Source organism: Cicer arietinum, chromosome 6 (assembly GCF_000331145.2).
Source record: "Cicer arietinum cultivar CDC Frontier isolate Library 1 chromosome 6, Cicar.CDCFrontier_v2.0, whole genome shotgun sequence".
Taxonomy (NCBI): Eukaryota; Viridiplantae; Streptophyta; class Magnoliopsida; order Fabales; family Fabaceae; genus Cicer; species Cicer arietinum.
Genome location: NC_021165.2, coordinates 2,330,363 through 2,345,577, shown reverse-complemented (window position 1 = coordinate 2,345,577; position 15,215 = coordinate 2,330,363). Strand labels below are relative to the sequence as shown.

At 27.7% G+C, this 15,215-nt stretch overlaps 1 protein-coding gene and 2 non-coding genes across 7 annotated transcripts; all 3 read right to left on the bottom strand.

The window, feature by feature from the left end:
• Positions 1–351: 351 nt before the first annotated feature.
• Positions 352–6,178, bottom strand: LOC101488441 (uncharacterized). Of its 5 annotated transcripts, none has more exons than XM_073370499.1 (6): positions 6,034–6,178; positions 5,568–5,704; positions 2,440–2,575; positions 1,941–2,314; positions 1,600–1,651; positions 352–1,055 (listed from the first exon to the last, which is right to left on the bottom strand). In XM_073370499.1, the coding sequence occupies exons 3-6, from the start codon at positions 2,555–2,557 to the stop codon at positions 628–630; spliced, it is 972 nt and encodes a 323-aa protein (XP_073226600.1). In that variant the 5' UTR covers positions 2,558–2,575; positions 5,568–5,704; positions 6,034–6,178; the 3' UTR covers positions 352–627. The 5 variants fall into 5 exon arrangements, with proteins under 5 accessions (XP_073226600.1, XP_027191922.1, XP_073226602.1 ...); XM_027336121.2 differs by having other exon boundaries at positions 1,609–1,651; XM_073370501.1 differs by having other exon boundaries at positions 6,044–6,161.
• LOC113787312 (small nucleolar RNA Z159/U59) lies at positions 4,411–4,496 on the bottom strand. The gene has a single exon (XR_003473819.1). It is a non-coding gene; the product is annotated as a small nucleolar RNA Z159/U59 (small nucleolar RNA).
• On the bottom strand, positions 4,885–4,968 carry LOC113787310 (small nucleolar RNA Z159/U59). The gene has a single exon (XR_003473817.1). It is a non-coding gene; the product is annotated as a small nucleolar RNA Z159/U59 (small nucleolar RNA).
• Positions 6,179–15,215: the final 9,037 nt, after the last annotated feature.

The window sequence follows — 15,215 nt, the reverse complement described above, 5'->3', positions numbered from 1 at the left end:
AGTAAGGACTCGTGATTTAAATAACCAATTTCAAGCAATATTTTATATATAAGAATAACTTGTTTCAGATCGGGTATAACATCTGGAAGCATCAAACTCAATCAGATAACCTTATTTAGACATAGATCATGTTTGATATGAAACTTAAATCCCCCACCCTTATGAATGATTGAAGTCAAGTCATGTATATGTCTTCAAGCATTACTGAGTTGTCGATATCATTAGAAGCAAAGAACCAATCTGAAATTGAAAACCCAGCCTTATGAATATAAAATAACAACTCTTTAACTTTTCTTGAACATCTGAGAAATTTGCTGTATTGAAAATGGTCATTCATGCACAAAAGAGATGTGTCTGAATAGCATTAACTTACTATTATCATGGTCCAAGATTAACCTAAGACAAGCTGAACAAAACCTGCTATTTACCAGTTAAGGTTCAAATCCTTTTTACCTCTACAATAGTAAATTTTTTACATTGCCAGTGTTAACAAAATTCCAAACCTTTTAGAATCTACTTCTTCTAACCTAGGCTTTTATAAACATGTTCTATAGATTAGATTATTTGCAACAAAAAAGATAAAAATGATAAAAGGAAAATAAATAAAAATCCCTCGGTTGTGCAATTTTATATTGAGTTAACCGAGTCTTCATCGCTGCCTTCACTATCACTACTGCTACTGCTCCCACTACCACTGCCACTTTCACTGCTTCCACTGCCACTGCTACTGCTGGAAGTAGATGTTTGCTCATGCCTCCCCTCTGCATTCACTTGGGCTCTGAGAGCTTCAGCAGCATTGGGTCCTTTGTCCACCTCATCACCACTATCATCAACATCAGGAATCTCATCGTCAGTTAGCGGAATATTCATGTCAAATCCAACATTATCCTTTTCTTCAACATTATTGTCATCCATCGGTGATCCACTGCCAAAGAGGTCATCAATATCTATATCTCGATGTTCCTCAACTTCATTTATAGCAGCTGGTGAGGTAGCAGAAACAATGGGTGGTTCAGTTATCTGATCATATGACCTCTTAGAATCAGATTTGATGCCTGTCATATTAGTACAAAATACAAAATTAAATTAATTTCAGTTCAATATATCCATACTCCATAGCAAAGCAACTGGCAAACCATTTCAGCAATTGTGGATGCATCACTTCTGGAAACAATGAAGCACGCATCCAGCAAAGAAAAGCATCTGTATATGCACACAAGATGACGGGGACATTTTGGAAGAAGTACCGAATGAGCACGAAAACCAACATGTTGGAAAGCATGAAGAAAATACATTTACACGACAGTTGATATAATAATATAAATAATTCATCACACATGTAAATAAACAGTCTATATCTGGCAGCATCTAGTTACAATGATATGATGAAAATTAAAAACTTAGTATAACCTCCTTGCTCCTGGTTGAAGGAAAAGGTTGCACAGTGGGAAACAAAAATGCAACCAAAAAAGGACCAAAATTAGAAAGTAATACAAAAAAAACATATGTTGTTAGGGATATCTCACATGTCATCAGAAAATCAATTAATCAAGGAAATCAATACAAAGCCCATATACTACAGAAATCTTCTAACCATACCATACATACCGGTATTATCAGGTCCACCAACATCAATACGCTCCACTTCAACCTGTGCAGAATCAATGTAAATATAAGGTAACAAGGTACGAAGAGAGAAAAGAAGTACTAGGAATATGATATGACAAGGATATGTATATGATATTAAATCACAAAGTATCGTGCATATCAAGTTCAGTAAGGTATCAACTTCCAACGAAACACTGAAAAACTTATCTTAATATATTACTAAAATAACCATATAAAGGATAATCTCCAACTGCTTTCATTTTTATGATGTAACGAAATAGACTACTAAATTAACAACTATGCTAAGCTAAAGATAGTTGGCAGGCCCTTACTGGTACAGCATGAACTGAGCTCCGACCACTGGCAAAAGGTGTTGGTTTTACGAACTTCCCAACGGGAGATAAACGAGGGTCCAAAGCTGGTCCAGACGGAGCAGTAACAGTTCCAACCGCCGCAGCTGAAGACTCACCAGGCATTCGAAGGTGACGCAGTTGCTTTACAGCCCTATCAAGCCGCTCCAATCGAAGTGTCTTACCATCAAAGAACAATACAGCATCGTTTTCCTTGTATTCCTCACTATTACCCTCAAATGTCACCTTGGGTTTTCCTACTTGGTTGTTCTGAAATTCCACAGAGACTCTATTCTCTTTGGTCTTGCGTAGCAATCCTGGCTTAGTCTTATCAACTGAAGCTGGCTTAAATTCATCTACACAAATTTCAATACTTTAAATATAAAAACCCAATAGACACCAAAAAGAAGAATAAAATTCAATGTAGAAAACATAACAATATAACTATTGCAAAATCAAAAGTTTTAATTCGGAAACTTACATCGCAGAGTGCAGTATTTGTTAGCGGAATCATCTTTAAAAGAAGGTCCTAGGGTGAGATTGTACCACTTATCAGGCTCAGGAGCAGTTTTAGGTTCTTCTTTAGATTTGTTAGCCATTGTGGAACCTGATTCAGCCTGTTCCAAATGAAATTTTGTTAAGATTCTAACAACATATTAATAACAAAAACACAAAATTCATACATAATAATGGCAAAATAACCAAATTAGTTTTTAACATCTTAGGTAAACTGTGACTCACAAAAGAGCATAGAAGAGAGAAAAAGAGTCAAAATAGAGAGAGAGAGAGAGAGAGAGAGAGAGGGTTTGTGTGGGTGGGTTGTGATTTGTTTTTTGTTTTTCTTCCTGTAATCAGATTGTAAACCGTTATGATTTATTCATGGTAGACAAATTAATCACTAATTAGCCTTGCCTATTGCAGGGGCGACGAAATGGCATTTGAGAAAATTAGAAAAGACGGAAAAAGAAAACCTGGACGGACTTTATCCGACAGCCAACGATCAACTCCGCCTCTGTTTTCGGTGCAGTTCAGTAATTTAGTACTGCGACTCCACACATGCCGCTGTTTTTTATTTTTCAGTTTATGATGATGATGGTTAGTCACTTTAATATTTTTATTTATTTATTTATTTATTTATAAAATAATTTTTTTATCTAACAAACTACTTATAATTATTTTTATTCTATCCACAAACAATCACATTTATCTTATTTATTAATTTTTAGTTACTATATAATAAAATAAAAGAACAAGAGAATTTGAATATAGATAGAGACAATGAGAATATATTGTATTTGTTGTCGTTGTACGAAATTTGGTGTTCGGCATATTTGTCGTTTGATCCGTTGATTAGTTTTTTGTTTGGTTGACTAATCATTTGATCAGCTGAAAATATGATATTTAGACTAACTTCATTGTTCTAATAATTATTTCATTTTTTATCAGACGATTACATTGATAAAGGGAATTTGTTTTTCAGTAGCAGGTTCCTAGACTACTCTAAATAGCATTTAGAGTTGAATGTTGAACTACTATCTAAAATTGCATGAAAAATAAAGGAAAAGTGATAAAAGAAAACAAAAATTATGCTTATTATATTAGTGCATATTTTTATAATGTGGTAATACGGATTCTGTGCACATTTTTAAAACTGTTCTGAATTTTTACTAAAAAATATAACATTTTTAAATTTTATTGGGTGTATATTTTTTTGTGTGGAAGATATTCTAAATATTATTTTTCATTATACTTAGTGCAATTTTTTATTTACTTCCACATTTTTCAATTAACCATTACTTTGTTTATTTAATTTAAAATTCATATTTTCAATAATTTTTGAAATAAAATTAATGTGTCTTGATTTAGTACAATTTTTTTGAATTAACCAGGTTCACCTACTTATTATTGAAACTCAAGCGTTCGCCTATTGTGACACAACTGTTTCCATTTTTTAGTTGACCAAGTTCACATATTTATTATTAAAACTCAAGCGTTTGCCTATTTTAACACAACTATTTTGATTTTTGAACATTACAGAAGTATATCATGCTAGCTTTTATTAGTATATACTATATTATATTATAATATATTATATTATTTAGTAATATTGAATCAACATGAAGTTATATTTAATAAAAAAAATTAACTTATATTCATAAAAAATGTGATATAATTTTATAAATTATATTAATATTTGAATTAAGTTAACATTTGAACTTATTTGTTTAATCATCATCAGAGGCTTTTAAAGGGGGGTTTCCAGGAAGTACAAACTGCAGAGATGTTCATAAACAAGTACAAAACCAAACACAGCAATAGAACACTTTGAGCAATCAAGAAACTATCCTACCTTAAATAAAACATCTGAATATCGTGACAAATAGAGTAAAGAAAAGAATCATCATATACTAAATTTAGACATTGAGGGAAGGGAAAGGAAGTCGTGATAAAAGTTTCTTCAGTTCAGGTCTCCAAGTATATTCCGCACGGAAGACTCAGGAGAACGAAAGTTATTTTGTTATTGTCATCCTCAGAGACTTTTTCACTTGTTTTGAAGTGGCAGGGACAATTGTTATACCAGAAAAATTGCTTCAAGTTTTTTAAAAATGGAAAATATATGGAACTAAATTCTCATCTGGGAGTTGATTTCCCTATCTATCTCCTAGAAACCACAGATCTGATGATTCCAAAGAAAAAGGCGTACAATTTTTTAATAGCAAATTCGAACTTAAAAACAAACATGGCTAAAACAAGAACACCCAATAAGGCTAGAAGAGCCAACAAGAGACAATTGAACCAAGAAATCAATAAATCATGCAACTGAATAATAAAATTAAAAATAAGTTGCAAAGAACAAAAATATCATAATAAAAACATGATAAATGGAAGTCGAAGCACAAGGGAAAAGGAAGAAACACATTAGAAAGCCTCTTCAGTTCAGGTCTCCACATAATTTCTGCACGGGCAACTCAGAAGAACGAAAGTTATAGGTTTGATCATCCTCGGAGGCTTTCTAAATGTGGGTTTCAAGGCAGTAAAAATCTCACAATAAATGACATTAAACAAGTAGAGACCTAATCAAATAAAGCTTTGAGCAAAGAGACGGTGACCAATTGAGTAAACAAAAGAATGACCATATCCAAAAATGTGACAGAGGGAAAGGCAAAAACGTAATAAAGTCTCTTCAGTTCAGGTCTCCAAGTATCTTCAGCATGGACAAAGCGAAAGTTATTTTGTTTCTGTCATCATTGGATACATTTTTTAACAGGTTTTGCAATGGAAATACTCAAAGGGATCCCAAAAAAATAGCTCCAATACGAAAATAAATCAAACCAAGACCTAAATGCAAAATCATCATCTAGGAGTTGCTGTCTCTACCTATCTCCTAGCTAACTCAGATCTTCAATTTAATATCAGCAACATTATGTTTTTTTATATGAAATTCGAACTCATAACAAATAGGAATCATGTAGCAAAAGTCAACAAAAATGAAACACGAAAGTAACCCAGTAATGGAGTAATTGCATACATAGGAGCAAGTATTCGAAAGAAAAAGCATAACAATAGAAGAAAGCGAGAAAATTAAACAGTGGAATGGGAGCAACGTACCTCAGAGTAGATAAGCGAGATCTGAAATTTGAAAGGTACGAAAACGAAGACAGATTGGATTCCACAACGCTCGCTACTTCTTTATACTGTTAAATTGCAAAACCCTAGTTCTATTGCGTTTTGGTTTTTGACTCAGCCTGTTTCAAATAAATTTTTGTTAAGATTCTAACAACATATTAACAACAAAAACACAAAATTCTAACATAATAATAGCAAAATAACCAAATTAAATTTTAACATCTTAGGTAAAAGTAGAGAACTATGACTAACGAAAGAGCAGAGGAGGGAGAGAGAGAGAGGTAGGGTTTGTGTGGGTGGGTTGTGAAATTTATTTATTTTGTTCTTGTAATGAGATTGTAAACCGTTATGATTTATTCATGGTAGACAAATTAATCACTAATTAGCGTTGCCTATGGCAGGGGCGAAATCGCATTTGAGAATATTTGAAAAGACAGAAAAAGAAAACCTCGACGGACTTCATCGGACGGCCGACGACCAACTCCGCCTCTATTTCCGGGGCAGTTCGTAATTTAGTACTGCGACTCCACGCACGCCGCTGTTATTGATTTTTCAGTCTGTTTACGACGATGGTTAATCACTTTAATATTTTAATGGCATAATTGTTCTCTTAACTTAAGTTCAAGTAATATTTTATTTTATTTTAAATAAAAGATTTTGATTTTTTACGTATTAAAATATTAATAATATTATTATTTTTTATAAAAATTTAAAAAATTAATTAAAAAATTTAAATAAAATTCATTAAATTAATTTTTTTTAATATAATGCAAATTTCATCAAATTCATAACTCAAATATTTAAATAAACTTATATTCTCATTCTTTATTTGATGAATTTGATGTGGTTGAAGATAGAAATATGAGTTTATTTGAATATTTGAGTTATGCATTTTATGAATTTATGAATTTTTTTGAAATTTGTATTGAATTTTATGGGTTTTATTTGAAGATTTTGATGAATTTTCTAAATTTTTGTAAAGAAATAATAACATTGTTGACATTTTAAGATATAAATGATCAAATTATTACTTAAAATTAAATAAAAGACTAAATCGAGGAAAAATAAATAAAAGACTGAAGTATTAATTGAAAGTAAATTAATAGACCGAATGAGCAATTATAACTAATTTTATTTATTTATATATTTTTTTGTATCTAACAAACTACTTATAATTATTTTTATTCTATGTACCAACAATCACATTTATTTTTGTATTAATTTTTAATTACTATAGAATAAAATAAAAGAACAAGAGAATTTGAATATAGATAGAGAAGATATTTTAATTGTTGTGGTTGTATAAAATTTAATGTTTAGTATAGTAGTCGTTTGATGAGTTGATTTGTTTGTTGTTTGATTGATTGATAATTTGATGAACTAAAAATGATATTTAGACTCATTTCGTTGTTCTGATAATTATTTTATTTTTTATCAAACGATTATACTAATATAAGGAATTTATTTTTCATTTGTATATTACTAAACTACTTCAAATAGTATTTAGAGTGGAACGTTGAATTGCTATCTAAAATTGCATTAAAAAAATAAAGAAACGACAATAAAAATAAATAAACAATTGTTTGATTGATATTATATGTTGAAAATAGTCTTTATAATAAATATTTATAAACTTATAATAACTGAGACATTTACATCAACTTATTTGTCGTGTTTTAAATTCAATAATCCACACATTACCTTGTATAAGATAGGGCTAGCAACATTAATATAATAAGTATTATAATGACAAAGTTACAACTCAAAAAGTCTTTGGCTAAGTTATTCACTTCAACATCGGTCAACCACATCCTTTATCATATGTTATGGACTTGGTAGGCCAATATCTTGCACATGCGACTTAGTTGAGGGAAAAAAATGTACTTTTTGCGACTGACTTCCCTTCCTGTACTCATGTTCTTCACATATTTATTATTAAGGAATCAGTGGTTATCCATGTGCTTAGCCTATAAAACTAATCACGTTTTATTTTAAGTTTAATTGTTGTTTGATCCTCTTATTTTAACTGAATTACGAAAGTAGTTTTCCATTTTATTTCTCTCCAATTTTAATTCCCAAATAAAATTTTAGTTCAAAATTTGATGAAGTGTCATTTTTTAAAGCCGCATTATACCATATATTTCATGTACAATTATTGCACTACGAGATCTTCAGACATGATACGACTTAAAGCAAAAAAAAAATGAAATTATATCAAATTTTAGATCAAAATTCTGTTTTAGGAACCAAAATTATGGAGAAATTAAATGGATAACTACTTTCGCAATTCAGCTAAAATAACGAAATCAAAACTACAATTAAGCATTTATTTTATATTTACATTTCTCTCTTTTCATAATCACTTCCCACTTTATGTCACGTATCTATAAAACATGTTATATGCATTTTAAATTGGTCAGTTATTTGTTATAATCTCTTGTACACATATTCAACATCTCCATGAATTCAATAAGATTCGGTATTTGGCTTCCAAACATAGACTTGGTAGTTAATTTAGTTATGGGCCGACAATTAATTTAGTCGTAAGTCTATTCTACAAGAGTTGATTTATTATCAATTTATCATTGATCAATTTTGCATCAGATGATAACTATATATTTTCATCTTAGTCTAATAATACTTAATAATGATCTTCAAGTCATATAGGCTTGGTAGCCATGTTTAGCAATCAACCGACATGTGAGTCGATCGTCGGTCGATGAACAATTCAACTGTTAACTATATATCAACTGATTTGAACGTCGGTCGATTCTACAACAAATATATCTTTATAATGTAATGTATGTTGTATTTATAAGACAAAAATATAAGTGAATGATGAAATTGAATACCACTAATCAATTCACTACTAACAAGAGTTATAAGAATGTATAAAATTGCGAATAAGCTTTTCACTATCTACAGTATTCCTAACATTAATAAACATGTCTAGGCATATATGATGAGATGGTTGACTTACCATATTATATTCTATAATTTTGTGATAATCTATATTTAGGAACGCTTCTCTTCAAATAAAAGTTTAAGTGTCACTTTTTCACAAATCACTATTCAACAACTATGATGTGTTATCTTCTCATTCTTTCAAGAAATTTCATTATTAATATTTAATTTTTGTTTTTTATAAATACGGAAAAATAAAAATAGAGACACAAATTACCTTCTTAAAAATAATTCATTTATCGTATCAGTTAAAATAACTGACAAACTAGAACAAGACTGGTCCAAATGGTAAGACTACTAAAGCAACACTTTAAGTCTCTCTGAAAAATAAAATTTACTTTATATAAAGACCTAAAAAAAATTACTAATAAAAAGACATTTTTAATATTTTTTAAATTAAAATATATAAATATTTTTAAATTAATATTGTCTCAACATATTAAATCAGTTGGAAAAGAAATATTACACGACATCAATTTAATAATTTCACGTTAAAATTTACTTTAAATCTCGTATTAAAATTCGCTTTAGTACTCCATATATGTTGGGCTGACACGGAACTAGAAGGCGGCTCATGAACCAAAACTATCCAATCCACGCTAATGCTATTAACTCTCACCTTCGCAAAACTATCTGCACAAATTATTTAATTCTGATTTGTAGTCATTATCTATAATAAATATTTACAAAAATAATAATTAATCATTAATAACTAAAAAGATTCAACATGAAAAATTTTAAATGATTGAAAATTAAATAACTATATAATAATAAAATACAAATTAACGAAAAAAATTAAATAAATAAACAACAACATAATATAAAAAAAAACAATTAATATGTATCACAAACATAATATACAATATTTATTTATTAAAATTATATATAATAACTAAAAGATAACCAAAAATATTTTTCCTAGATACAGGGCAACTATCTTTCTTTTTTTAACAAAGAGACAAAATATTTTTAAATAAATATTCTGATATATTTCTTATGAACAGGGATGGCAAAAAGGTGAGGCGGGTACAATTTTAAGCATTACCAACTCCAACCCCATACTCGCACCTGTCGCGAGTGACTTTTTAACATCCACCCCCACACTAAACGGGGACGGGTTTCCCCGCCCCACCCCCACTCCAACAATTAGAATTTATTTATTCATAGCATAAAAAATCAGTAATATGACTAAATAGTAGCATTCAAGTTCTAAAATTACGATAATTAAAAAATAAAGTCACAATATCTCAAAATTTGTTTAAATTTCCTACAAATCGCAATATTTTCATAATCTTCAAACTCTCTTGAAGTGAAAATATCAATTCGAACAAAAGTTATAAATATTCAAAGTTCAAACGAACTATTCCATCAAAACAACAAAAAGTTTCAAATCATCAAAACAAAAAGGTTCCAAATAAGCATTTCTTAACGATCATCTTCATCTTCGAGGCGGGAAAATTAGAAAATGAAGTATCACCATTGATCAACAATTCACCTATATTAAAAAATAAAAGTTAAATATTAACATTTAACATGACAAATTTAAATCAAATAATGTAGATAATATATATATTCATCGCCGCACTCCATTTTGTTGAGTAAAATAACATTTTTCATTCTCCACTTTAGAATTCAAATCATCCATCGATATAAACATAGTACAATATAAACAATGATAATTTAAGATACAAAAAATTATTAGCTATTTTAAATATATTCAAATTAAAATGAATAATTTAAAACAAATATCAGTCTTCTCAGCACTCCATAACCAACTTCTAGCACATATCAAGGTCTCTAAAGTAGTCCAATAAAGTCGGTTTCGATGAGGACTTAAGATATGTCCTCCGATACTGAATGTAGATTTAGAAGCTACAATAGAAACATGAATTGTCAATACATCACTTGCCATGTTTGAATTGTTGGATACTTAAAATCAGAACTTTTTGGCAAAACTTCCTCCTCTAAATAAATATCCAAATCTGTTTAGACAAATGAAGTTCTAGCTCTTTTTTTTTGTTGTGGAAACATTAACTAACGGATTATAAATTTTATTCATAGTTGGTTGATGTAAACTTTCTTCTGAAGTAAACTGACATGGTAGTGGTTGAGATGTGCCTTCAATTTCTATTTATATATTCTGTAAAGCTGCACATAAAAACAAATTAAACTTATGAATTCATAAATAAGTTTATGAATATTATTACTAATAAAAACTCATTACTCATAACTAACTTACCAATAAAAAGTCATTATTCAAAACTAATTCCCAAGTATTATTAATAACTATTACTTTGAATAAAATTATTAAATAAAAAGCGGCTACATAATTTCATTACTCATAACTAATTCCCAAATATTACTTAGAACATTTTAATCGATAAAAGCTGCTACATACTTTCATTAATCAATAATTTACCAATAAAAAGTCATTATTCAGAACTAAATTCTACATATTTTCTTATTGATAAGTTAAATTCATTAAATTCAATATTTTCCAATTTAGACGGATAAAAACTCACCAAATCATAATTAAAGTTAAGAAAATATGTATTTATAGATAAAAAATTCAGCAAGCATAGATACAAAGCTTAAGCAATGAACCTGAAAATGTAGAAAAATCTCAAAACTGTTATACACAAAATATGTATAATGAAAAGGCAGAAAAATCCTAAAATACAGAGATGTGGAACTATTATGCACAAAATCTAAAAATGAAAATGCAGAAAAATCTGAAAACGAAAACGAAACTAAAAATAAAACCGAACAATAAAACCAAAAAGATTGAAAACAAAAATGAAAATGCATCAAAATGTAGAAAACCTAAAAACGAACCTTAAAATTATAACGGCAAAGAGAAGAGAGTAAGTGTCGTTGTTATTAAGAATGAAGAAGACAACACACGAAGGATAACAAAGATGGCGCACAGAGAAGATGAAGGACGATGGGGACACGGGACAGAAAAATTGAGGGTAGAGGTGGACGGTGGCAGCAAGGAAAAAGAAGAAAGATTGACAAAATTAAGGTTTTATTATTATTTTAAGATATAGAAGAGTATTTAAGTAATTGTGTTTATGTCGGATGGGTGTAGCTGCAGCTGCAAGACGGATTTGACTTTCTCATTTACAATAACTAAACATAAATTAAGCCATATTTAAACAATATTTTATTATATATAAATATTTTACCTTCCATTCCAAGTATCCACTAGTATATTATTGCGGAATTTGCCTCAATAGATTGTGTTTAATTTGAGAGAGTTAGAGATAAGAGTTTAAGAAGAGTGAAAAATAAGAGAAATGGCTAGTTCACGATTGGTTTGCAAACAAACAGAGTAAAGAGAAATAAAATGTGAGTCCCACCCACTTTTAATTTATTCGCTTGGACAGACTAGACAGAGTGAAGAAATTGGTAAATCCATTTCTCCTTGCATGGTTGCATATTGTGACACAACTATTTGGATTTTTGAAGGTCTTATATTATGCTAGCTTTTATTAGTATCTTTAACAACATTGAACAATTTGTAATTTATATTTGTTTAACAAAGTTTCTCATGAATGTCTTAATTTTATTCTATTAATTTATATTTAAACCATTTGAAAAGATTATAATAATTGAATTTTTAATCAAAAGATCAATTTTTTCAAATATTTTGCTGATATAATCAAATTACAAGTTTGATGGTGGCTTAATTAACGACAAATATATTTCATTGTATATTTGAACATTCGCAATACTCTTTAACTATAAAAGCTTTTTTTTTTAGATTATTAGGTCGATAGATTCTTTTATGATTAAATTTTCATGGTATTTTGTGAGAGATTATTCTCGATTATCATTTAATTATATTATATTTTTGTTAACTTTTAATCCTATTTTAACACGGTTTGTGCATGAATAAATGACATTTTAATAAATTTTAACTTCTTCAAAAAAAAAATTAATATATTCCATCAGAAAAGCTTTTAATAGTATATGGATGAGGATAGTTTGTACATTTATTTTAAAATGTTTGTTTATTGAACATGTTATTAATGTATATAATATTTATCTAAATTTTGTGATATTTTATAAATAACTGTAAAAAAATTAACTTAAATTATACCGTGCGGTATATGTTTTTGAATAAGTAGTACATATTTGTATTATATATATTATTTTGAATAAAAAATGTTACAATTATATTTTTGTCCAATTTTTTTATTTATAAATTTTTTATCCTAAACATCGTATCAGATAATTTATATATCAAGCGTGTATGTTTTAAGAATGTAACGCATAATGTGGATAGATCAATATTTGACAAATATAAATTAATTATAAAAGATAAAAAAAATAATTTAAATATTTATATCATATAAGTGTAAAATGAGATAATAATTTAATGTTTTCAATGATGTGTTTATTCTCACTCACGAAAAGTCAGAAAATATAAAATGGTTTGAGATTGTGATATGTTTACATTTGAAAAGTAAAGTAGTTTACAAATTGTTATAGTAAAAATGTATAATTACGTCTCTCGCAAATCACCCTATTTTCCATTATTATTGTAATATTGAACTCAAATATTAGGCTCTCCAACCTCTATTAGTGGCGTGAAAATATATTAGATTTTTGAAAGGTTTGAGACCGACGTACGATTAAATTTTTAGGTCTAAGTCTAACTTACGATTTATCATAGATTTCGTTTTTGACGTACCTGATCTTTTTTAAAGTCTGGCGTGACCTGAAAGCCTATTTAAAAGTCTTATTCACATTAAAATATTTAAATGCTATATTTTTCATTTTTTTTAAATAGACTAAACTATACATTTATATAAAAGGAAAACTAATAAAATTATAATCAAATCTAATAAAACAATAACTAACAAGTCTGCACTGCAACAAATTTCCGATAAAACAAATAAGCAAAATGAATCTATAATTACTCCCCCTATACACATATCAAGCTTAATGTACATATCTATATACATAATCCTCTCCACATATCAATATTAATGTACATATCTATATATTTATTAAATATAAAATAATTTTTCTAACAACATGATTTAAAAAAATCCGAAACAAACACCCTTTAAATACTAAAAAATGATTTTTAGTTTCAAATAATATTTTTTTTCCATTAAAGTACCCATATCACCTCTCAAACAAATATAGAACGAAGTGATTATCTAATTGAACGACTACCGAATATAGAATCACTACCGAATATAGAATCGCTACCGAATATAGAACGACCACTAAGTGATTATCTAATTAATAGACTTTAAAATAGGAAATAATTTTATTAATAAAAAATAATATTAATAAATAATAAAATATATATAGAATGACCTTCAAGTCTAATAGACTTTTTTATAAGTCTGACTTTGACTTATTTAAATAAATAAATTTTAAAAATAGTCTAAATCTAAATCTAACTTTTATTTTTATTTTTATTAAATACATCATACCAAGCTAAATAAAAATTGTCACTTGTAAAAAAGTCCTTGCGCATATACATTTGAATTTGAAAGATAGCAAAGTGGCCTAAGTGTTAACTTAAATTTTTCATTGATTTTGAGTAAAAAAATTAATGTTTCTTTATGTGTTTGAATGCATTTGAAGCAAATTTATAGAATTGATGTGAAGAAATAAAATTTCTAGAATAAAATTTATTGGTTACATATTTCTATATTTTTTTAGACATATTCTTATAATATTTATGATTATTAATATTATTTACATATTTTATGTTTTACGTATGCATTACATGTATTAGTTATGTACTCAATTTTGAAATTTTTACTTCACTTATAATTCAAAATTTGAGTATTTTGTCATCATTATTATTAACGTTTTTGTTTTAATTTAATGCTTATTATATTAGTGCATATTTTATAATGTGGTAAAACGGATTTTGAGCACATTTTAAAGATTGTTGTGAAATTTTACTAAAAATATAACATTTTTAAATTTTATTGGTTGTATATTTTTTGCGTGAAATAGATTATAAATATTACTATTTATTATATTTAGTGCAATTTTTTTATTTACTTCCATGTTTATATATTTTCAATTAATCATTACTTTATTTATTTAATTTAAAATTCATATTTTCAGTAATTTAGTACAACTTTTTTGAATTGACCAAGTTCACCTATTTATTATTGAAACTCAAAACATTTGCCTATTGTAATTTGTAACACAACTGTTTCCATTTTTGAATTAACCAGGTTGACATATTTATTATTGAAACTCAAGTGTTTTGCCTATTGTGTCAACTATTTTTTCGGACAAAAAGAGCAAAGAAATTGGAAAATTTACTTTTCTTTCAAGGGTTGTCAACTGTGACACAACTATTTTGATTTTTAAATCGTTACAATAATATATCACGCTAGCCTTTTTAGTATATATTTGTAAAAAAAAGGTTTTTATTATTATATTATATTATAATATATTAAATCATTTAACAATAGTAGATCAACACAAAGTTATATTTATAAAAAATATGATATAATTTTTTAAATTATACTAAAATTTGAATTGTATATTCTATAATTCATAATCATTCATATATATGATTTTATATGTAATCATATAAAAAATTTAACATTAATAAAGATCAAATAGTTATTATTAATTCACAATATATAAACATTAAATATTTATAACTAAAATCTT